We start from the raw sequence: 23,890 nt of genomic DNA, 5'->3' as shown, positions 1-23,890 counted from the left end.
TTTTTTTTTTTAAGCTTTGCTGTTTCTGTTTCTTTTTCATCTTTTGGGTCTAGAAACTTGGGTTTAAAGTAATTATCATTTAGCTTCTGAATCTAACTTCTGAATTATCAATCTTCGGAATCTGTTAAGACTGACTCCAGAACTTTTGAGTCTGTTTTAACGTGTATTTTACTTAATCTTCCACAGAAAATGTTGGTTCATCCATTCCTTTATCAGCTTTTTTACAATATGGTCCTTGCTCTTAGTCTGTCGTCCCAGGGAGATAGTTGCAGGAGGGGTTGTGATCAAGGAGTGCGGTGGAGGTGCTGGCTGGCAGGGCCTGGGGACGGAGCCCGGGGCGAATAAGACAGGCTTGCCCCACAAGGAGCTCCACAAGAGCAGCTAGACTGAAATAGACCACAGAAAAATGCATTTTTATTTTGCTGGCTGAGATCCATATTCTGTCTTAGACATTTTGTTCATTTTATAAACGTTTGCTTAAGTTCTGGCAAGGTGGGGGGGGACAGCCGTGTAGGTCTCCATGAAATAAGGTGCAGGCCTTGACAACTGTGTTGTGTACTGCTCACTGGATTCTTTTGGCTTATCCCATATTTGAGGAGGGAGACAAAGTTCTTTTTAAGACTAATATTTGTATCTGTCACTTCTGAAAAGATAAACGTTGCGTGGACCTTGCCAATTCTCCATCAGGCATGTGTGTAATTACTGGGAAGCTGTTGACTTTTTTTGTTGTTGTTTTTTTTTTTGACTCTTTTTTGGTACCTTGGTGTGTGAATTCAGTTCATTTAAGGCCTTGGGCAGATTTGCACTCTGGAAATCAAAAGGTAATGGGTAGGTGAGTTTGTTTGCTTCCTAAATGCTTACTTAAAATAGTCAATATTCTTTAATTTTCTTGATGGTGGTCTTAAACTGGGTAAACTCTAAGCTGTTGTAATGGCGACTTTAACCTGGGGGTTAAGGAAGAGAACATCTTAATTCTCAATGCACTCTCTCTTTTCTTCTTTAACTCGAGGTGTGATTTACAAATAGCCGAACGTGCCCTGTTTAGTGTAGAGTTTTGTGTGTAAAGCCCCGTAACTGCTCCCACGCTGGAGGTTTAGAACAGCTTCATCACTCTTCAAGCTTCCTCTTGCCCTTTGCTGCCAACTCTTCTCCCAGCCCCTGTAAATTACTGGTCACTTTCTGTTCCTGTAGTTTTGTCTCTTCCCGAACATCCTATATATGGAATTCCCCACTTTGTGGTCTTGAATCTGATGCATCGAGATTCACTCTCGTGTGTGTTAGTGGTTTGCTCCTTTCTGCTGCCAAGCAGTAGTCCAGTGTCTGTGGCGGTTGTTCGTCTGTCCACCAGGTGAAGGATATTTGGGTTGTTTCCATCATAGTGCTTTGAAGTGGGTGGCTCCTGAGGGTGGGAGGTGAGAACCCTCTGTTCCTCGTGGTCACTTAGGGTCCCAGGCTCCTTCCATGCTCTTGTTCTGCCATCTTGTCTTTCTCCGTGTAATCAAAAACTGGGTGTTAGGCATGTTCGTTCCAATTGGAGGGAAGTAGGGGCGCCTGGGTGGCTCAGTCGGTTAAGCGTCCGACTTCAGCTCAGGTCACGATCTCGCGGTCCGAGAGTTCGAGCCCCGCGTCGGGCTCTGGGCTGATGGCTCAGAGCCTGGAGCCTGCTTCCGATTCTGTGTCTCCCTCTCTCTGCCCCTCCCCCATTCATGCTCTGTCTCTCTCTGTCTCAAAAATAAATAAACGTTAAAAAAATTTTTTTAAATCCAATTGGAGGGAAGTAGAAGGGGACACCCCAGGGTCAGCCAGTGAGGCACATGCTCCACGTTATCACTCCCATTCCCATTTTGTCTGTGAGAACTAAGTGTGCCTGCCCCTCCCTCGCTGCAGGGAGGCTAGGCAGTGCAACTTCTCACTGGGGGTGTGTGTCCAAGGAGAAAGGATGGTGTTTGGGTGGATGCCGAGCCAGCAGTCTGCAATATTAAGTCGTCGGTAAACAACTCATTTAGGAGAGAGACCAGTAGGAAACACACGTTCACCAGTGCTGTAACGATGGACTCTGGTTGGCCAGTCATTGGGAAGCCCCCTCCTTGCTAGCCTTGAGCTAGGCTTCTCTTTCAGGCTCTGATTCTTTTCCTGTTTGGAACCCCTCTCTCTTCTTCCTTTTGGCTACTGGCTTCCTGCTTCCGAGGCTCTTCCTTGCCCCTGAAGTGCCTTTTGGAGGCTTTGCCTTCATTGGATTTGTACAATTTGTAATAGCCTGTCCCTTCAGGTGCACTTTTTGGAGTCTGAGGGTTGCATTGGGGATTAAAAGTCACAGGTGTTCGTAGGTTAGATTCGCCCCCCCACCCCCCTTGGTAATATAATTTCCTCAAAAACTAGTAGTCTTCTGGTTTAGGTGTATTTTTAGTTAGTGCCATGTACTGGTAGCCACACTCAAATTCTTCTCTGAATGTAGCTCTTAAGCCTGGTTTAATTTTTGGCTTCTTCTTTGGATCATCCCTCTGTACCTTATTTTGCAGGTACATACCTTGAAGGCATCTGAAGCTGTAGGTTTGGGTGGGAAGCAAGTGCCTTCACTTTGGTCTTGGCCAGGCTGTTTGTCTCCTTGTGTTGGCTCCAGAAGTCTTCATGGGAAGCTTCAAGAAGGGCTTTGAGGCCAGAGGCTTATTTCTAGCTGTTTGGGGAGGTAGAAGCGGTTAGTCACTGTCTATACCTTATTTAAAAAAAATTTTTTTTTAATGTTTACTTATTTTTGAGAGACAGAGACAGAGCACGGGTGGGGAGGGAGCAGAGAGAGGGAGGCACAGAATATGAAACAGGTCCAGGCTCTGAGGTGTTGGCACAGAGCCTGACGCGGGACTTGAGCTCACAGACTGTGAGATCGTGACCTGAGCTGAAGTTGGACGCTTAACTGACTGAGCCCCCCAGGTGCCCCCCCTGCACCTTATTTCATACCTAGTAGAGAACATGAGGTCTGCAGGCAGTGAACAGTGTGATTTTGAGCAGTGGAGGCAGCTTGGTATGAAGAGTAGGTTTGGTACTGCATTTCATTGAATCGCAGGCCCACCATCAGTGTGATCACCTTGGGTGAGTCACTGTACTGCACTTCCTCTCACATGGGGAAAATAGGTGCACCAGTAACAGCTCCTGACTTTTCTGTGCCACATAGTTCAGGAAGCCTTTGGTCGAACTTGTCCGTGCCTCCCTGTGCTGACTCCACCCTGCCCACCAGCATGGGCATATGGTTTATTCCTAGTAGTCCAGAAGTGCTTATGGATTGAATGAATGATGTGTAGAAATAAATGGAATGGATACTTTAACACATGTTCACTTCTTTTCCTTTTTTTTTTCTTTTAGAAAGAAAGAACTCTCAGCCACCAAGAAAGACCGTGTGAATCACTGTCTGACGATATGTGAGAACATAGTGGCACAGTCACTCAGGTAATTGCACTTTGAACTTTCTAGTAAAAATTAAAACTGTAGATTTTCATTCTTAACGGGCTAGAATACTTGTCTCTTCAGTTGTCTTAAAACATTTAAAGGCCTCTCTTCCCACATTTCTAGCTATATAGCAAGGCTATCCGGACGCTACAATGAGTAGTGTTTTCTGTTTGTAATCTTATGTACAACAGTTGTAACCATTATGATAATTGAGCACCACGTTTATATTTAATTAGCACTCTTGTAACTGTAATCATTTAAAAATTATCTTTTGTTTGGTATTTTTACATTATCGCAGCGACTGGAACAACAGGAGGCTGTCCAGTTACGTGTCTTCTGTTTGCTTGTCACTGGCGCCCTGTGGCTGCTGGTCCCAGTGGTGGCTGCCCGCTCATCTGTGCTTTGGGGTCGGCGGGTTCGCGGGCAGTTGACTATAAGCCGGTTTCCCTTGCTCCATCTTTCTTCTGGGGCAGACCAGTGGCATCTGCTTTTGTGGCTGTGCCATGTCTCCTCATTCTCTTTGCTTTTGGCTGTCTTTCTAAATGCTGTTCCCAGTGGCTGTGGATAGTAAATATTTCAGGCCCGTTTCTAATGGCTGAGCAGGAGACAGAGGTACCTGAGATTTCTGAATTCTCTTACCTGACTGGATGGGTGTGAAATACTTCTAGCTTTTCTTTCCCGTGGAGCAAATAATTGTTATCCTCCTCCTTGGAAGCCGGACAGAGCTGTCTATAATTTGTTAGAAAAATACTCTTGATTTTAGTACTGACAGAAGCTTAGTGATTCACTTATTTGTAACGGCACTTGGATTTGTGTTTTATATTTTCAAAGTGATTTCACATACAATATTTCATTTTAGCTGAACTCATCCCATTGTTTGGGAAATGTGGATGATTTCTCTTTCTGATTTGTAGCGATGTGGGAAGCAGATGAAATAACAAATGAGAGTATGTGCTGAAAATAAAAATTCTAAGTTTGCATGCTATTGTAGAAAACAACACTATGATACACGTAGGGAAATAAACATTTGAATTCCATGTATACTCCTTATAAGCCAGGTGATTTTGGATAAATTTTACTTCTTTGAGTCTCTGTTGCTGCATTTGTGAACTGGAAGTCCTGATTTTTAGTGTTCTTGTGGGATCGGGTGACACTGTGTACGTGTGTTCGTTAGCTGCATGGGCACGAGAGTGCTGTGCGGTTGTGATGGGTTTTGTCCAAAGCTATAAAGTGTCAGTGCTTTCATGTGACATGACTTCAGACCCCTGACAGACATTTGCGCCCTGCTGCTGTAGCGCAGTCTTGCTCACCTGGCCTGTGGCGTCCGGGCCTCAAGGAACGTTTCACTGTGGAAGCTTGGGGATCCAGAAGACAAGCTCTCCTCCAGTTTGAGAGCTTCTTTTATATTTATTGTTTCTTTTGCTCATTCTCGGTGGAATTGATGGAATGTTGGCTTAGATTTGCATGTTAGTAAAGCACGTTGGGATATCTTAGGAGTGATTTGTGGTTCAATTTGCCATCTTAAAATAATAGCTGCTGATGGTTTTCACGTTAGTGCATTTCTTCTGTTTTTATGGAGTAATGCTGATAGTAATACTCCTTGTTCTACAAAAGAACATGTTGGTAGGATAATTATGGATCCAGAGAGGTCATCTTTGGTTTCATCAGATCAAAGAACACATTTGTTTTAAGATACTTTCCATACTTTGTGGAGAGTGTAGAACCTAAGTAGGTATCCTGTATGTAGAAAATGCATACTAAATGTTTAATGAAATCTTGATAGCTGGTATTTCCTGTGATCTCTCCTTGAGTATAACTAAATTTTGGTATATTTCTGAGCTTCTGTGATATACTTGTCTCCGGTGTGGTTATTTTAGTGGTAGCTTCTAGGGTTTTTACTGGGGGAAGTCATCTAAAACTTCATGGGTATGTAACTGTTAGTCTACTTCAGCTCTCAATTTGGTGGTCTAACCTACTGGTTCCTAAATACATATGAGCATCAAGGTCTTCCAGGAAATTTGTCAAAAATACAGTAGTGAAGGGGCACCTGGGTGGCGCAGTCGGTTAAGCGTCCGACTTCAGCCAGGTCACGATCTCGCGGTCCGTGAGTTCGAGCCCCGCGTCGGGCTCTGGGCTGATGGCTCAGAGCCTGGAGCCCGTTTCCGATTCTGTGTCTCCCTCTCTCTCTGCCCCTCCCCCGTTCATGCTCTGTCTCTCTCTGTCCCAAAAATAAATAAACATTGAAAAAAAAAAAATACAGTAGTGAAGATCCTTCACTGCCCTCTTTTCCAAACACACTTACATTTTCTGTTTGGATGTAGTCTAGTGATTTGTTTTTAACAAGTATCCTCTCGGAAATACCTAGGAACGCTTATCTAAGCATGCGTACCTTGACAAAGTGTTTGGGTAAAAATACGTATACAGAAACCCATTGGTTTCCCGTGTATTAGCATAACTCAGAAAATGTCACGGTTCAAGATCCAACTCACAGTAGCACCAACATATAAAACTTCAAGGAATTGAGAAGAAATATGCAGAAAATATGTAAAGACTGCTGTTGACTTTCTTGAAAGGTATAGGTGACTACTTCTTTTCCTAAATGGAAGATTTTTTATCGTAAAGCTGAATTTTCTCTAAGTTAATCTCTAAATTTACGATAGTCTTGACTAGAGTTCTAGTAAGGGTATTTTTTTTAACTTGTTCACCTGTAAGAATAAATACATGAATGTTGTAAAGAAAAGCTGAAAACATCAGCAGTATGGTGAGAGATGGTGTACACAATATTGAGATAGTTAGACATTAAAGAAGGTATAGGATTGGAAGTTAGGAGAGTATATGTATGCATCTCTGTGTGTGAATTTATGATAAAGATAACATTTTGTATCAGCAGGGAAATGATGGATTATTGAACCAAATGACTAGAGAAAAATTATATCTGTATCTCATATTGCAGACAAACATAAATGTCAGATTACTTAAAAGTAAAAGAAAAGAAATTATTGGGATACCTGGGTGGCTCAGTCGGTTAAGTGTTCGTCTGTTGGTTTTCGCTCAGGTCATGGTCTCATGGCTTCGTGAGTTCGAGTCCCGCATCAGGCTCAGTGCTGGCCGCGCAGATTAAAAAAAAAAATTTTAGGGGCGCCTGGGTGGCTCAGTCTGTTAAGCATCCAGCTTCAGCTCAGGTCATGATCTCACAGTTCATGGGTTCGAACCCTGCATTGGGCTCTGTGCTGACAGCTCAGAGCCTAGAGTCTGTTTCAGATTCTGTGTCTCCCTCTCTCTGCCTCTGGCCCTCCCCTGCTTGTGCTGTCTCTTTCAAAAATAAACATTAAAAAATAAAAAGAAAAAAAACTTAGATTTTAAAATCCAAATCTAAAAATTTTAAAATCTAAAATAAAAAAAAATCATGTTTTAAAAAATGGAATTATTATTACAAAAAGAATATTTAATCTTAGGTGGAAGAAAGCTAACGATATAAGGGAAAAACTTTTTTTTTTTTTTTTTAACGTTTATTTACTTTTGAGACAGAGCATGAACGGGGGAGGGTCAGAGAGAGGGAGACACAGAATCTGAAACAGGCTCCAAGCTCTGAGCTGTCAGCACAGAGCCCGACACGGGGCTCAAACTCACGGACCGCGAAATCATGACCTGAGCCGAAGTCGGCCGCTTAACCGACTGAGCCACCCAGGCGCCCCGGGAAAAACTTGTTTTGACTGGAATATAGTTCGATGTGTCAGAATCCACCTTAAAAAAGCTTGAAAGTAAATTCAACTTGGGGGAAATGTTGACAGCATATATAGCAAAGGTTTAATAGTTGTTAAAGAGCAATTATAAATCCGAAGCAGACTATCAGCCTAATAGGAAAATAGGCAAAGAACATGACTGAGTAGTTCAGAAAATAAGAAATACAACTGGGCCAGTGAACCCGATAGCCGACTCTCTGTGTTTCCTGTGGAAAGATACTCACATTTACCAGTCATCAGTAGAAGGAAACAGAAACAAAAATAAGAACAGCTGCCATCTGTCAAATTGACAAACATTAGGAAATACTCAGGATTTTTGTCAGAGGTATACAACCTTCCTAAAAGGCAGCATGTCGAGCTTTAGACTCCTCCGTGTGGCAGTTTCACCTGAGACTTTATCCGCGGGAAAGTGTGTGGCGACATTGGTGCAGTGCTGTTCATCGCATTAGAACATTAAAGGTCATCTGAACAACTTAATGACTAGTAGGGGAATTGAAAAACGAAGATACATTTAAATTTTTTTTTTAATGTTTGTTTATTTTTGACAGAGAGACAGAGCATGAGTGGGGGAGGGGCAGAGAGACAGGGAGACACAGAATCTGAAGCGGGCTCCAGGCTCTGAGCTGTCAGCACAGAGCCCGATGTGGAGCTCGAACCCACAGACCTTGAGACCTGAGCCGAAGTCGGACGCTCAACCGACTGAGCCACCCAGGCGCCCCGAAAACGAAGATACATTTATAGAAGGGAATGTTTGTTAACTTTGTAAAAGGTGATTGTTAGATATGTGTATTGTGACCAGAAAATTTATTAACACTGTATTAACAAATTAAGTTTAATATATCAAGGAAGATATTTGCTCTGGCTGAGTAAGGTTAATGCCAAAGGCAGGATTTACTTCCTGTCTCAGACAATTGATAATAGACAAAATCTGTGTGACACTGGTTTTCAGGACATCAGGCAAAGAGCAACAGCAGCCCTTGACAAATGAGAAAGGAGTGTGGGAGCCGTATGGCTTCCCGATTCCTGTCTGGAGGGAGTAACGCTGGGAGGGAGGCCCAGGCAGGGCCCGTGGTTTGCTGAGTTGAGCAGACGGAGCTGCTCGCTGAGGCCAGTTAGCGAGAATGGTGGAGAAGAGAGAACTGCCCAGAATGCTCTCTGGAACCTGTGGGGGGAGACGTCCCTGAGTCTTCAACGTGCTGCCTGTTGATGTGCACGTGCTCATGAGGACGTGCTGGGATGGGGCCTCCCGAAAGGACCTGAAGGGGCACTTGCCGAAACCCCCCCTAATGCGGGAAGAGCTCCTGTTGACTCCAGCCCAAGCAGACAGGTGTCTTTTGTGGGCCATGGCTGGAATGTGCAGAAGGGCGTGCTCTGGCGACAGGGTTAACTTAGCCCTCGACTGGCATGTTATTCTGGTCCTGCCTGGAAAAGCTTAAAACATTTCAGGAGTGCAAAGAAACAGGAAAATAAAATTCGTAGCGGTCCCTTGAAACTGATTCAGAAATTGCACAGATGGCAAAATTTGCACAAAATCATGAAAACAGGTACTCAACTATTTTATGTACTCAAGAAGCTAGAGAAAAGATGGAATGTGTTAAGTAGAGACATTAAAAAGAGCTAAATTGCACAAAGAGTGACAGCAGATTTGTTGCTAGAAAATGCATGTCAGAAGTCAGTGGGACATCATTTGTAGAGGAAGGAAAACCCCTGGAACTGCACGGCCAGTAAATAAATCTGTCTCAAAACAAAGGTGAAGTAAAAACTTTTTCAGACACAGAAAAGCTGAAATAATGTATGTCCAGCTGGGACTTCAAGAAATATTAAAGACGGTGTTTCAGGTAGGAGGAAAGGAAAATAAGATCAGAGAGAGATCTGGATCCACACAGAGAATTGAAGAGCAGGCAAACGGTAACTATGGTGCTTGGATAGAAGACTTTCTGCCCTCGTTTGTCATCTCTTTAAAAGTTAATTGATCGCTTACAGCAAAAATGATAACCGTGTACTTTGGGCCTTATGACATGTAGAAGTAAAATGTGGGGCAACACCAGAATGAAGGCTGGCAATAGTTTGTGGTAGGCGGAGTAATGCCTCTGCCCCCCAAATTCAACAGGTCTTACTCCCTGGAATCCTGTGTGAGTGTACCTCTAGGGAAAGAGTCTTCAAAGATTTGATTAAGTTAGGGATTGTGAGATGGAGAGATTATCCCGGGTTGTCCAGGGGGACCGTAAATGTAGCCACATGTATCCTTGTGAAAAGGAGGCAGAGGGAGATCACACGCGCGTGCACACACATACACACAAGGCGATGTGAAGCTGGAACAGAGACGGGCTTGAAGATGCTGGCCTTGAAGATCAGAGGGAGGTGGCCACAGGCCAAGGGATACTGGCTGCCACCAGACCTGGAAGAGGCAAGGAGTCCTTTGGAGCCTCTGGAGGGGACACAGGCACTGCCAATACCCTGATTTCGGCCCAGCAATACTGATTTCGGACTCCTGGCCTCCATAACTCTGACAGGGATAAACGTCTATGGTGTTAAGCCACCCAGCGTCTAGCAGTTTGTTACAGCAGCCACAGGAAACAAATCCAGTACTGTTGTAAGTTTCTCTGCTGTATGTGAAGTGCTGTCATGTCATTAAGGCAGGCTGGGATCAATTAGAGATGTATACTATAAACCAGGTAACAATAAAAGCACAACAAAGAGTTACGGCTAATAAACCAAAAAAGATAAAATGTCATCCTAAAAATACTCGACCCCAAAGAAAGCAGAAATAGAGAAAAAGGCAAATAAAGAGCATCTGGAGTAAGTAGGAAAGAACCAGTGTGATGGTAGATTTAACTCTAGTTCCACCAATAATGACATTAAACATAAGAGGCAGGTTTTCCAGATCCAATGAAAAACCAAGACCCTGTGTAACCTGCGCACGATAAACCGTTTTAAACATGAGGTGCAAATAGCTTAGAAGGAAAAGCATGGAAGGGCCCACTCACCATACTAACACTCTGATCAGATGAAAGCTGGGTTGCTTTTGCTTATGTTCATGTCAGACAGTGGATTTCTAAGCAAAAGCTATTACCAGAAATAGAGTGGTCATTTTATAATGATGAAGGCATCAGTTCATCAAGGGAGCATAACAATCCTAACCGTTTATGTTCAGAATACATGAAGCAAAACCTGATTGAACTGCAAGGGGAAATAGACAAATCCACAATTATAGTCAGGTTCCAGGAGCTTCTCTTAAAAACTCTTTGAGCACGTAGACATAAAATCTGGATCTAGAAGACTTGAACAATACTATCCACCCTTATGGGCCTGATTGGCATTTATAGACACCCCACCTGGAACAACAGAAGACACATTCCTCTCTAGTGCTCACAGGACGTTTGCCAATACAGGCCACATGCTGGGCCATAAAATAAGCCTGAGGGACTCAGTTATTTGAGCGTCCGACTTGGGCTCAGGTCATGATCTTGTGCTTCGCGAGTTTGAGTTTCACATTGGGCTCACTGCTGCTGTCAGTGCAGAGCCCGCTTCTGATCCTCTGGCCCCCCTCTCTCTGTCCCTCCCTCCTCACACTCTCTCAAAAATGAGTAAATATTAAAAAAAAAAAGTCTTTAAAAGGATTCATACAAGTATGCTCTTTGACCTCAATAGGATTAAGTTGGAATCTGTTCCAGAAAGATAGTCTGGAAAACAGGTAACATATTTCCACCCATGGGTCAAAGAGAATGTCAAAGGGGAAATTTGAAAGTATTTTGAATTGATGAAAATAAAAACAAAAGATTTCAAAAGTTGCGGTATGCCGCTATGACATATCCAAGGGAAATTTATAGCTCAATGCCGATTTTGGAAAAAAGAGAAAGGTCTCAAATCAATGCCCTTAGCTCCCATGTCAGGAAACTTGAAAAACAAGAGCATGTGAAACCCAAATTTATCAGAAGAATGGATATAAAGATAAGAGCAGAAGTTAGTAAAATCGAAAACAGAGAAGTCTGCAGTAACTCAAACCTGAAGTGAGTTCTTTGAGAATGTCGGTGAGATTAATCAGACTGACTGGCCAGGTAAGAAAGAGTGCAGTCACAAATGACCAGTACCTGGGGTGAGGGAGATGATTTTCGTGTGGGTTCTATAGATATTAAGAGGATTAGACGGGAGTATTGGGAAAAACTTTATGCCGGTAAACCGGACAATTTAGGTGAAACGGACAGGTTTCTTAAAAGACATTTCTAAACCTCTCTCAAAAAGGAACCTATAACCTCATTAGCCCTATATCTGTTTTATTAAATTATTAAAAATCAGTATTCGATTTAGTTATTGGAGAACTTTTAAGCATGGTTGGAAATGGTATATGAACTTATTTTTTTCTTTTAATTGAGACATAATTGACCTACGACACTGTAAGTTTGAAGTATAGCACGATGGTTTGATACGTTTATATATTGCAATATGATTGGTGTCAGCTAATACCTTTATCAAGTCACATAATTATTGTTCCTTTTCTGTGTTGAGAACAGTTAAGATCTGGTCTCATAGCAATTTTGAAGTTTATAATATAGTATTATGGACCGACTGTGATCACTATGTTGTGCATTAGATGTTCAGAACTTATTTATTACTTGAAAGCAAACCTTTGAAAGCAAACTTTTTCATCTGTGGGTTTTATGAAGTCTAAACACAGATACAGTATGTCTGATGAAAGTTTTGTGTCTGAATTGAGATGTGCTCTAAAGAAAAGATTGTTAAGTAGACAGTAATTTTTCCATATTGATTACATGTTGAAATAGTTATATTTTGGATATATGGGATTAAATGACGTGTTATTAAAATTAATCTTGTTTTTTCTTTTTTTTTTTGACGTGTGCCCCAGAAACTGTAAAATCACACATATGGCTCAGGCTGTGTTTCTGTAGCCAACGCTGCTTGGAGCGGCCGTGTCCGTGTCCGGAGGCCTTTCCTGCTGAGCCCTTTTTTCACAGCTGTGTTCCCCACAGATGAGGTCTGAAGTCGCGCTGGGTGGCATGTTTTGTTTCTTGCCTGTATTTGTCGGCCGTTAAGATGGTCCCCTGGTTTCTCTTAGGCTCGTGGTCCTGACCGTTGGTAGGAACCACGATGAAGTGAGAAAGGGGGAGAGGACCTCCATCTCCAAGGACTCTAGGGGGAGACCGGGAAACAGTCGGAGTTTGAGTCTTCAAAGATAGCGGCATTATTCAGGGGCTGTGTTTGGGCTGGTGGTACTTCACGGTGCCGGGAAATCTAGTCCAGTACACGGCCCACCAGCTTATCTTTGCCGCGGCTGTGCTTAGCCACATGGATCACGACAACGCAGACAGACGGTCTCAGTCAAGCATTTTAAAATCATCTGCGAGCGTTACGTAGACTCCCGTCTTTGCGGGACTGGGACAGAGCAGCAGAAAGCACAGCCTGCCCGTGATCGTGTGTAGTCTTACGGTGAAATGTGGTTATACTTTGGAACACATTGGAAGCAAGAATAAAAAGGAGTAAAAGAGTCATATTGGTATACTGATTTTCAGGGTTCCAAGAATACTGTCAGCAAGAGTAGAAGTAACCGTTGGCAGAGAGCGGCAGATGGCTGTCTGGGAGTGAAGCAGTATCTTTCTTTCCTCTTTTTTATGGAGTTCAAAATACATACAAAACAGTGGCTTTTTGAGGTTGATTTAACTAAAACTTAAAAAAAATGAAATTTGTCTTACAATCTTTTCCAAAATAAGCTTTTAAATTTTAGAATAGTTTTAGACTTAAAAAAAATTGTAAAGATGCATAGAGAGTTCCCCTCTACCTCACATCCGGTTACCCCAGTTCTTAGCATCTTACGTTACTGTGGTATGTTTTTCACAGTTGATGAATCAGTGTTAATGTACTTATTAACCTTCATTTTTATGTAATGTCATTTTACTGTTCCAGCGTCCTGTAGAGGACACAAGATACCTCATTGCATTTCATTGTCATGTCTTCTAGGCTCCTCTTGGCCGTGACAGCCTCTCTCTCTCTTTTTTTTTTAACTTAGAAATTCTCCAGAATTTCAGAAACTTCTGGGCATCGCTATGGAACTCTTCCTGCTGTGCAGTGATGATGCAGAGTCGGATGTCAGGATGGTGGCTGACGAGTGCCTCAACAGAGTCATAAAAGTAAGCCCCTGTGAGCCGTGCTCTCCCAGCTGCGATGTGGCCGAGAGAACAGACCGTGTTTGGAGGGGCGGAGTCGCTCTGGATGTCCGCCGTCGTTCATTCGCGGCGTGGTTGCCAGCCTGCCTGTCGCCCCTGCTGACTCAGAAGGCCGTGTGTGTGCCTAAGTCACAGATGGGCTCTACTGCCAGCCGCTCGGTGTTCTTGGGGAAAATGTCACTACAGACACCAGCTTCTGTGTGGGCTGAACCTCGAGCAGCCACAAGGCCCTGGGAGGGCAGGCGACAGGTGAATGCAGTCTGTCTGTGGTGCCTCTAGCTTCCCTTCCTTTGTCTGCTTTCCCTGTCCTGCGGAGACCTGGGTCAGGCAGTGCTGTGTGCCCATAAAGATGTGACTTCTGTCACAGACTGGCTGGGGCTGGTGTGGTGGCACCGGGTGGAAGGAGTTCCCAAGGAGGGACGGCAGAGCCGGAATGCCAAAGCATTTGGGCTACAGGCAAGCTGAGGAGCAGGGAGGGGACGCCTGTCTTCTTCTGTCACTGCTTCCTGAGGCCGACTTTGTGCCCAACATCACCAGAGCTTCAAGCTACTCTTCTTCTTTTTCTGTTCCCTGCTGCCTTTGAAGATAAAGGCCCTCTTCCACAATTCCTAATGTAATGGAAAACTGTCCTTGTTTTTCTCATTCTGCCCTTCTTCTAGTGTCCCCAGCCCATCCCGGTCACTTCTCCTAGGCCACCTTTGAGTTTGTGGACGGGCCTTATGGATTGTGTGTCCATACTTAGTCTCCCACCATAGGCTGTGGGCACCGAGGATGGGTCTCTGACACGGTTCTGGACACTTCCTCCAAAAGCCATTTCTTGGTAATGGTTGAGGAAAAAACGTACCTTGTTTCCTTCCCTGCAGGGGTCCTTGTTTTGTGGACCTTTCTGGTTTTCTTATTTTTTTCTTATTGCCTTCAGTTCCACTCGTGACACTTAGATAAGCCTTTGAGAAGAGCCTCCGTCTCTTGGTTTTCCGTGGAGGCTCTTTTCCCGGTGATGCTCACCTGGCCAGATGAACCAAGGACCCCGAGCTAACATAGGCTAGTTGAGTATTTCCCGTCTCGCTAGGGTCTTGATAAATCAAACCGTTCTTTGGAGTCTTTCCCGGGGCTTTCTCTGCAGAGTGGTCGCATTTTACGTTGGCCGAGCAGTTATCCTTCCTTCCTCCTTCACGGATCCAGCCTTCCTCCGGGGGAGGATCACCCCCCTCCTGCTACGTTCAGGGAGACGGAGGCACTTTACCGGGCTGGTAAAGCATATGTGGATTTTGGGGTGAAGGAGAACTGCTTTTGAGTCTTTCCTCTGTCCCCTACCAACTGAACAGCTATGAGAAACGTATGTAAATCTGTGAGCCTCGGTTTCCTCACCTACGAAGGGAATCAGACAAGGTTTGGTGGTGTGCAGGAGTGCGTGTGTGTGTGTGTCTGCGTATGTGTGTGAGGGTCAAAGGTGGTGGTGTAGGCGATGTGCTCAGCACCATCCTGGCCCCTCACGGGTCCTCCAGGTGGCAAGAGGCGTAGTCTTGTAATGATGAGATTCTCACATTCTTACCCCAGGAGACTGAGGGGCATGTGAGCGCACCAGCTGCCCTCTCTGCTGTCACACGGACTCCGCGGTCTTCAGGAATCCTTCCCTTCTGGGAGCGTGTTGTCTCTTGGCTGGCATGCTCTCTGGGCTCGGTAGCCACGGCGCCCAACTCACTCTGTCAGGAGCAGCCTTAGGGAGGCCCTCCCCCATCTCTGGGCAGCCACCCGGTCTTCCCCTTCCACCTGCACCCCCTGCTCTCGCTCGCACCCCGCCTCCCACCGCGACATATGCCCAGTGGCCAGGTACCCTTGCTCCCTGTGCCGCGTGACCCGTCGGCGACACACGTGCGTGGGGTCCCGCAGCGTATCTGCAGATGGCCTTTTTCAGTTGTGTTCACTTCTCTCCAGGCCTAAATATCCTGGCTTGCTTTTTTTATTCCTGCAGGCAGGGCCAGGCTGGGCTTTTTCTGATATTTCAGTTCTTAAATCTGATGCTTAGAATCATAGCACCTAAAGAGGGCACATGCCTTGGTTCATGGCAAGAGGGAGACTAAGGAGGGCAGAGGGGACAGTGTGGCCCCAGAGTGCTCTGAGTTGACCATTGGACACATAAGCTTTGTTCCATTTTTAAGCCTGTCCTTTTCAGTGACCTGTTTCTAAGAGCCGCTGGACAGAATAGCTTGGTGAATGTGTGGTGGTTGTCGGCTGTGACGCTGGCTCGTGACCTGAGGCCTGGCCACCTCCCTACTTTTGTCCCATTTCCTCTGTGCCAGGCCTCCCAGGGCAGAGGTTCAAAGATTTCCTTTTATGTCCCTGGACGTTAAGACGAGGTCAGCCTCTCTCAACTTCTTTCTGCTTACAGTCGGCATGGTGAGGTTTGGCTGCACTCAGATCCGTGCCTCCCCAGATGCTCTGGTCTGCAGGTTCAGCAGGCTGGGACGGGACCACGTCTGGCTTGATTTGCTGTCATTGCGGCAGAGGAAGGACAGGCTTGGAGCCCGCGGACGGCCCCTCGGCTCGGTGTCAGGAAGGCAGGAACACAGACACCGTCACCGGGAGTCACGTCCTGGGCTTTGGTCTTCTGTTGAGTATTGCTGTGCTTCTCATGAGGACCGGGCTCAGCATGGCCTAAGCAGTGGGATGCGTGGTGCTTTTCATTTATGCAGGAAAATGCCCGGCGTGGCCCAACAGCATTGCTCCTGCCTCCTGTGACTTTCAGTCTCAGGTGGAGAAGCATCTTTTGACAGAAATAGTTCAGTACATGGCACAGACTCTAAGTTCTGAGAGACGTCGGCAACTCCTCGTGGCAGGCAGGAGCTCGAGGTGACTTCGTCTGGGGAGGCAGAGAAGGCTTCCTGGAGGTGGTGGTGAGTGAGGAGATGGGGGGCTTCTTGACCGCCGCACAGCGGCCTGTAGGAGGCCCAGGAAGCCTCTGCAGGCTCTCAGAGGAGGGTGGCTCCAGTGTGTGTCATCGGAGAACGGGGGTGTTGAGGGCCAGTTCCGAGGGTTTGTACTTCATTTGGTAGAGGATGAGGAGCTCTCAGATTTTCGACGTGGTCGGCGGGGAGCTTTATTTTGGAAGAGTAGCCTTGTGACAGTGTGTGCCTGCCTTGGAGGGGAGAGGGACCTGGGCACTGAGGATCCACGTGGGAGGTTGAGTAGTCCAGGCCTGGGAGAGTGAGGTCTGGGCCAGGACGGTGGCCCCGGGAGCGTGAGCGAGGAGGCAGAGGCGGGCTGTCACAGGCTCGATTTGGCAGCTGAGTGGAAGGTTCAGGAGCAGGGAAGCGTCAGATTGCTGTCCCCAGGGTCTGGGAACCCTGATTCTGTGCTATTATTAGGGGTTTGAGGGTTTGTTTTCTCTTGTTACAAACTAAATTTGAGATTAGCTTATAAAACATAACGTGAAATAAAACTTGGGATATACCTTCTGGTTTTATTTGCAAGTAGCGCCTTAATATATGTTTGTCTGTTTTGGTGTGTTCATTTAAGGATTTTTAGTACAAGCTGAAATGGAAGGATTAGGATTTAAAAATTTCTGAGATATTGGGGTGCCTGGGTGGCTCAGTTGGTTAAGTGTCTGACTTCTGCTCAGGTCATGATCTTGCGGTTTGTGAGTTTGAGCCCCTCATCGGGCTCTGTGCTGACAGCGTAGAGCCTGGAGCCTGCTTCAGATTCTGTGTCTCCTTCTCTCTTTTCCCCTCCCCTGCTCGTTCTCTCTCTCTCTCTCTCTCAAAAAATAAATAATAAGTGTTAAAAAAAAGAATTAAAAGAAACATTTCTGAGATATTGTTATACTTTGGAACCTCCCCAAATGGAGCTCTGCTTTTGACTTTAAAGCTCACCGAACCAGTAGGTGAGTCACCTGAGTTTTACTCAGACCAGCTCAGGTTGTAGCCATCATATGCTGTGTATCACATGAGAGAAGCTTGGTTTGAGGCTTGGTTATGTCTCTGCTGTCTTCTTGGTGGACAGGCCATCGGCAGTACCGTTTCAGAGGAGAGGGTTCCCAGGGGCAAGAGTGGGGGCCAGGACTCTTTCCTTCCCTTCCACCCCGAGAAGCCCTCTCTGACATGGGCTTTGTGCGGGCAAGCTGGTGGTGGCTCTCAGCCATTCTCACTGGGTTGAAGGTGACCTCATGGCCATTAGTTTTGGTTTGGCCCCTAAGTGAGCAGGGATGGGGGCGAGAAATGTGCTGTGAGGAGCACGAGGCTCCTCGCTGGCGGTGGGTTCTGAGCCATGGGGCTGGGAGCACCCATGCGTCCAGGGAGGACCTTGGGAAAGGACAAGGGCTCTGTGCCCACCAAGACGTGTGTTCCCATGTTGAGCGAGGGGCTCTCATCTTCCAAGTGGACTCCCCGCCCTGCTGGCACCACAGACCTCATTCAGGCCATTGCTAATGTTGGTTCATCTAGCAGAATGCGCTTTAATGAAGAAAAACCTTTCAGGTGTTTTCTTCTCTTGCTGAAGACCTATAAAGGGTTTGATATAAGAGCGTTAGAATGAATTTGAACCATCTACCATTTAACCTCAGTATTATGTAGTACTTGATTATAGATCAAGTTGAATTCTTTTGCTTCTGTGTTTTTATTCAAGTGAATGACCTGTGTCTAGTTTATTCAGTATCTTCCCAAATATATGTGCCTCTTTCTTAACGAGCAGGCTCTTGGTTTCGTTGCTCTTCTGTTCTACTTTGCCCCCGAAGTGAAATTTTAAGTGCCTTTTAGTTTTCTTCCGGGCTGCTGGTGGAATGAGCCTTCTGCGACCAGCTCTCTTGTGTTCCGTTGCAGGCGCTGATGGACTCGAATCTTCCGCGGTTACAGCTTGAACTCTATAAGGAAATCAAAAAGGTAGGCTTTTGTTTTCTCTTACTGAAGGAAGTGGTAACTGTGTCACTGCATGGAGCGGTAGACGTGAAATCTTGTCTTTTATTTAATAAGTGGGAATGTGAGAAGGAAATGCTGTTTTGTAAAGCAGACTTCACTGTTTCATTTTTCTTTGCAAGGTTGCTCTTCATTATTTCATTATTTATGAGAGGAGATGGGAATTAGTTTCTGTATCTGTGTAAGTGAAGCCCCTCGGCCGCGACGTTTCTGCAGTGGTTACGCTTGTGCGTGGCCTTGTCTCTAAAACGTAGAAATAAGCAATAAACAGATGCTCTTGTGTCTGTGAGGACCCTTTGGTGCATAGTGTCCCTGACTCTGAAATGTAACGTGTCACTCTCCGCCCCCCCACCCTCCTCAGAATGGCGCCCCCCGGAGCCTGCGTGCTGCCCTGTGGAGGTTTGCGGAGCTGGCTCACCTGGTTCGGCCTCAGAAATGCAGGTAGGCGGTGCGCTCTGGCCTATTAGCGCTGTGCGTTGGTGGGGAGTCAGCTCCTGTGGATTCTGTACCTCTCAGCTCAAGTGTCTTCCCTGAGCTCCGGCTAACGCTGTCCACCACTGCCTTCCGCATCGTGGCCGGTGTTTCCTGCTTCTGTTCTCATCATAGCACTTCTCAGAAGCGCTCTGGGACACTGTCGGTGTGCGTGTTCATTTTCTGTCCACCCACGCCCCCAAGAGACAGAGGCACGCCCCCCAGGATAGCGGGGTCTTCCCCGTGTGTCCTCTGTGGCAGCACGGCCCCGGTGACCGTGTCTGCTCGTGCTCGTCGCCGAGCAGATGCTCATCATGTGGTTGAAGGTTGAGAACCGGTCTCATCATTGCTTGCCGTAGGAATTCTCTAGAAATATGCCTTTGTCTCTCATATGGGTTCGAACTGTGAGTGTTAAACTGAATAAAGTTTGACTAGTGGGAACAGTCTGTCCCCAGTGGATTGAGAATCAAAAGAAGTCCCTGGTTTTCATCTGTGCCTTCTTCTCCTTAACCAGCAAGACTGATGTCCAGAGGCCCTGGGCTGCGTCCCGGAGGAGCCGGTGCAGGGGCCCCGACCCTCACTGTTAGTGGGAAACCACGATTTATCCCACTGATTTTGAGTTGAACAAGAATCTTATGTGGCTGTGGAGATACGTCACTAAGGAAATTTCTTTTTATGCAACTTTTTTCTTTTACTACCCATATTTTGAAATTTTTTTTATATCTTTGAAGCAGCACATCCCAAGTTCTCCACACAGCAGCCCAAGTGACCTTAAAAAATGTGATCGGGTCATGTCATTTCCTTACTTAAACTTTCTACTGAAAGTCATTTCCCAGAGCTGTTGAGATAAAATCCGGACTCCTTACTCGGGGAGATCTTGCCTCCACTGACTACCATCTCGGCCACTGTCTGTTAGCACATTGGCCTGATGTTGCTTCTTTGCACGTTTCTTTGTTCCTCGTGGCTGGTTTATTTTTTTCAGGCAAAATAGTCCCTTAGTCCCAGGTGTAGGCCTGCTCTTCTCCGCCACGAGAGGGCGCCTGTTCACATTGGGCGCGTGTTTGTGAGGGGTCTCCTGTGGTTTCCGCTCTGCTGTCCAGTGACTCCCTTCTCCTGCATCCTGCAGGGTTTGCTTTTCCTCTCTGGAGGGCCACGTCTTATCTCGAAGACCATATTTAGTTTGAACACTTAAAAATATTTCCTTGCAAAGCTCCTTTTCCAAGAAAATGTTTCATTTCTTAACTTTTATTTGTTACTTATTATTTTCTGATTTAAAATATGAATACTTCACTGTTATAATTTACTACGAACGGTTTTTCAAACAAGGTGAGAGTCCTGTGTGATTACAGAGAAATGAAGGATGAACGTCTCCCAACATTGGAACTTGGTGTGCATTTAGCCCCCCTGATCTTTTTGTCTACTTTCTGTTAAGGACTGTTTTGCATATGAAAACTGGCTCTTCCCTAACAGGTACTAAACTAATTGTTTCTTTTCCTCAGTAAAGTAGACCTGGAAGAATAACTCATGTTCCTTTCATACATGCAGGCCTTACTTGGTAAACCTTTTGCCCTGCCTGACTCGAATAAGCAAGAGACCCGAGGAATCTGTTCAGGAGACCTTGGCTGCAGCAGTACCTAAAATTATGGCTTCTTTTGGCAATTTTGCAAATGACAATGAAATTAAGGTACGATTATCACCGTAAGTCACAAATGTGAATGAGTCTGGTGGGTTTTTTGGACAGGCCATCGTGTGAGAGCACGTCTTGAGTTACATTGTGCTTCATAATTTAAGTTAAAATGTTTTTAATTATTTCGAGGCACACAGACAGCTTCTTTCTATTTCTGCTTTCTTATTGTGGGGTAGAGTTAAGTAAGGAGATGGTTTATAGATGCAAATTCAGAAGGTGGTTTTCTAGAACAGATTGGTTCTTGGTATATTAGGTGGACTCCTTAACCTAGCTGGGGAGAGGTGACTGTACCAGAAGTGCAGGCAGGAGAAAGCTCACTGATGGTCCCCTGCAGCCAGTGGGGACCACTTGACCTCTGTTCTGTGCCCAACAAGCAAAATAAGCAGCCTCCACACTCACATTTGTGTTTTATTTAGTTTAAATTTTTTTTAAGTTTGTTTATTTATTTTTGAGAGAGAGACCGAGAGAGTGAGCCTGGGAGGGGCAGAGAGAGAATGAGGGAGACAAAGAATCCCAGGCCGGCTCCATACCGTCAGCACAGGGCCCGATGTGGGGCTTGAACTCACAAACCGTGAGATCACGACCTGAGCCGAAACCAGGAGTCGGACTCCCAACCGACTGAGCCACCCAGCTGCCCCTGTGTTATATTTTTAATGACCAGAAATTGTGACCCTGCCACATGAGGATTCTTGACTTCCTCCTTTTTGTGGGCCACTCCTTTGTTAGTGTTTCTTTTGGCATTTCCATCCACATTTCTAGATAACATGCTATATAGCATATATATCGTAGCAATATACAGCTAGGTGGCTTGGTTTTTTTTGTTTGTTTTTTTGTTTTTAAATGAGTGATAAATTTAGTTCTAACTGGCTTCCATCTTCTTACTATAGTTACATTAGTATTCAGTGTGGCATTTCATGCCCAAGTAATAGTCACAACAATGTTCCGTGCTATGATTCTATTTCTTTGTAGAACTTTTTGGTTTTTTGGGAGTTAATAATTGCCTCTTTTTTATTTTGCTTGTTATTCTTTGGCCATTGATATCTTCTCATACTTTCCAACAGCTTTGTAAAATGTGTCTCAGTGCAATTCTGCACATGGCAGACCATGTATTGGGTCCATTTTCTCCACCGGAGTCCTCTGACCTAGAATTCTCCAGCTGTCTGCCTCGGTCTGGTCTGGATGCTCTTTAGGCCTGAGGTGCAGTCGTATCTTCAGACTTTTCTTCGCTGTCATCCTAGGAATCGTTTTTGCTGCTTTCCTTTTGGGCGCCTGATTTCTGGATGCCATACCTTTACCTTTCTAGGCATACTTCCTTGTTTTGATGGAATTTGTGTCATCTCTTATTTCTGTTTTCCTTTTCTTTTTTCTGTACTTTCTAGACGTCCATCTCAAATCCTTCTGTTGTGTTCGTTAATATCTAAGAGCTCCTTGTGTTCAGAATGATTATGTTTTCTGGCATCCTCTTCCTGCTTCATGAATATACTCTTCTCTTTCTGAGGATGGATTACAGTTTTCTTGACAACTTTTTTTGACTTCTGTTTCTTCTGACTTCCTCTGTTCTGGTCTTTCTCTGTTACGTTGGCACTTGTGCATTTAGATTTGAGTGAGACTCTAAAAAGCTGATTGGAAGCAGGTGTATGGCAGGGACTTGTCCCCTGGTGAGCTTTCCGAGGTGAGGGATGGTGAGCCTGCTTTCCTTCTGTGAGCCTGCTTCCTTCGGGGTCGAGTATTTTTAGGATGACATTTTATCTTTTTTGGTTTATTAGCTGTAACTCTTTGTTGTGCTTTTAATTGTCACCTGGTTCTTACATAAGATAGTTTCCAAACTCGTGAAAGTAGGTGATCACGCCTTTTTTGGATATTTTTGTTAAGACTTACATGGCCACCATTGTTACTCTAGCACCATCTCCTTTGGGTCAGCCTGTTGCTTCAGAGACCAAGGCGTCTTCTCCTGCTCCTTAGGAAACACCCGCGGGCACTTTGCTGCTGCATTCCAGCTTGTTCGCGGGTGTTGCAGGCCAGGAAGCACCTCCCGGTGACACTAGCAGCACAACTGCAAGCCGTCCCTCAGGCTAGGACGTGGCTCTAGTTGGTGACTACTCTCTTCTCCTTGACTTTGTCATTTTCATTTTCGTTGTTGTTGTCGTTGTTGTTTTTTATTGCCTTTATTTTCCAGTGTCATTTGCTGACCCTGTACCCAAATGCCGTGGGCACACCTTTTCCAGAAGCTCAGGTGTTCACTCTTGGGTACAGGACGTACGTCCTGAACAAGGTCCCTACTTACAGTTTATAGGGAAGTAAGTAGACTGCATGTTTGCAGACCGCTCTGGAATGTCCCGAATGTGGGATGCTACAGGAAAGTCCATTTGTTTACAACACACACTCTGTGAGAATTTGGAGTACGTTTTCTGAAATAAAATGATAAGCTTCATAGGAGTTTGGTCTTTTATCTACTTGATTTGTGTTTCCCTAGGTTCTATTGAAGGCTTTCATAGCGAATCTGAAGTCAAGCTCGCCTACCATTCGGCGTACTGCAGCTGGCTCAGCAGTGACCATCTGCCAGCACTCCAGAAGGACGCAGTACTTCTATAGCTGGCTACTGAACGTGCTCCTGGGTAAGATGCAGCGTGGTTGGGATTTTCCCCACCGTGTGGCACAGTCTCTCGCATTTGCCTGACACAGAGCTTTTTTTTTTTCCTTTTTTTTTTTTTTAATTAGAGCGTGTGTGCAGTGGGAGGGGCTGAGGGACAGGGAGGGAGAATCTTAAGCAGGTTCCACACTCATCGCAGAGCCTCGTGCAGGACTGGATGCCACGACTCTCAAACCAAACCAGGAGTTGGACATTCAACCAACTAAGCCACCCAGGCTCCCCCTGAGACAGAGCTTTTAAATTCTTTAAAATCGGGCACCCCTCATCTCCCAGCCCAGGCCCTTTGGCACCGGCTGACCACTGAATGGGAACTATGGGGAGGCTGCCATGAGCCCACGTCGGGCCTTTGTGATGACTAGGAAAGGGCCCCTTCTCTGTGCCCAGGACAGCTCGCAGGGCAGTGGCTGTGAGGCAGCGTGCCACCCCGCGCACCTGGCCTGGCCCTCGTGCCGCAGACTGCACACTGTATGTGCCAGCAAGGAGCATAGTGAGTCCCTGAGGCCTCTCGCAGGCTCCCCGTGCAGGCGTGGGTCTGCTCCCTGTTTCTCCTGTACTTGGGGTGGTTGTGGAAATCAACGCTAGCCAGCGCTGAGGGGGCCGTGTGGACATTTGATATGAAAGAACTTCCTGCCTTTCAGATGCAGCCAGACTCACTCTAACGGGCCTCGCCCAGCCCAGGATGTAAAGCTGCTCCCTTAAAGCCACTCCCGGATTTTGGCCTGAAGATGAGATACCTGTGTATTTTTCCACAGTAGTGTTTGTCCATCTTGATTCCTCACTGCCAACCTCGTAATACGGTTCTCCTGTGGATC

General features: G+C 45.7%; 1 protein-coding gene across 1 annotated transcript in view; it reads left to right on the top strand.

Annotated features, from left to right (window-relative positions):
- The window catches only part of HTT (huntingtin), a 149,282-nt gene that overhangs the window by 11,072 nt on the left and 114,320 nt on the right, over nucleotides 1-23,890 (top strand). The window contains exons 2-7 of the mRNA XM_047094146.1: nucleotides 3,358-3,441; nucleotides 13,207-13,327; nucleotides 18,178-18,237; nucleotides 18,632-18,711; nucleotides 20,287-20,425; nucleotides 22,902-23,043. Coding sequence (XP_046950102.1) covers nucleotides 3,358-3,441; nucleotides 13,207-13,327; nucleotides 18,178-18,237; nucleotides 18,632-18,711; nucleotides 20,287-20,425; nucleotides 22,902-23,043 — 626 coding nt within the window. The remainder of the gene's footprint in view (nucleotides 1-3,357; nucleotides 3,442-13,206; nucleotides 13,328-18,177; nucleotides 18,238-18,631; nucleotides 18,712-20,286; nucleotides 20,426-22,901; nucleotides 23,044-23,890) is intronic.

This window comes from Lynx rufus, unplaced genomic scaffold, assembly GCF_022079265.1.
Source record: "Lynx rufus isolate CCGP_SWC_20201006 ecotype Redwood Valley unplaced genomic scaffold, mLynRuf1.p SCAF_38, whole genome shotgun sequence".
Taxonomy (NCBI): Eukaryota; Metazoa; Chordata; class Mammalia; order Carnivora; family Felidae; genus Lynx; species Lynx rufus.
The sequence above is the reverse complement of the archived record's forward strand: the minus strand, read 5'-3'. Positions and strand labels throughout refer to the sequence as shown.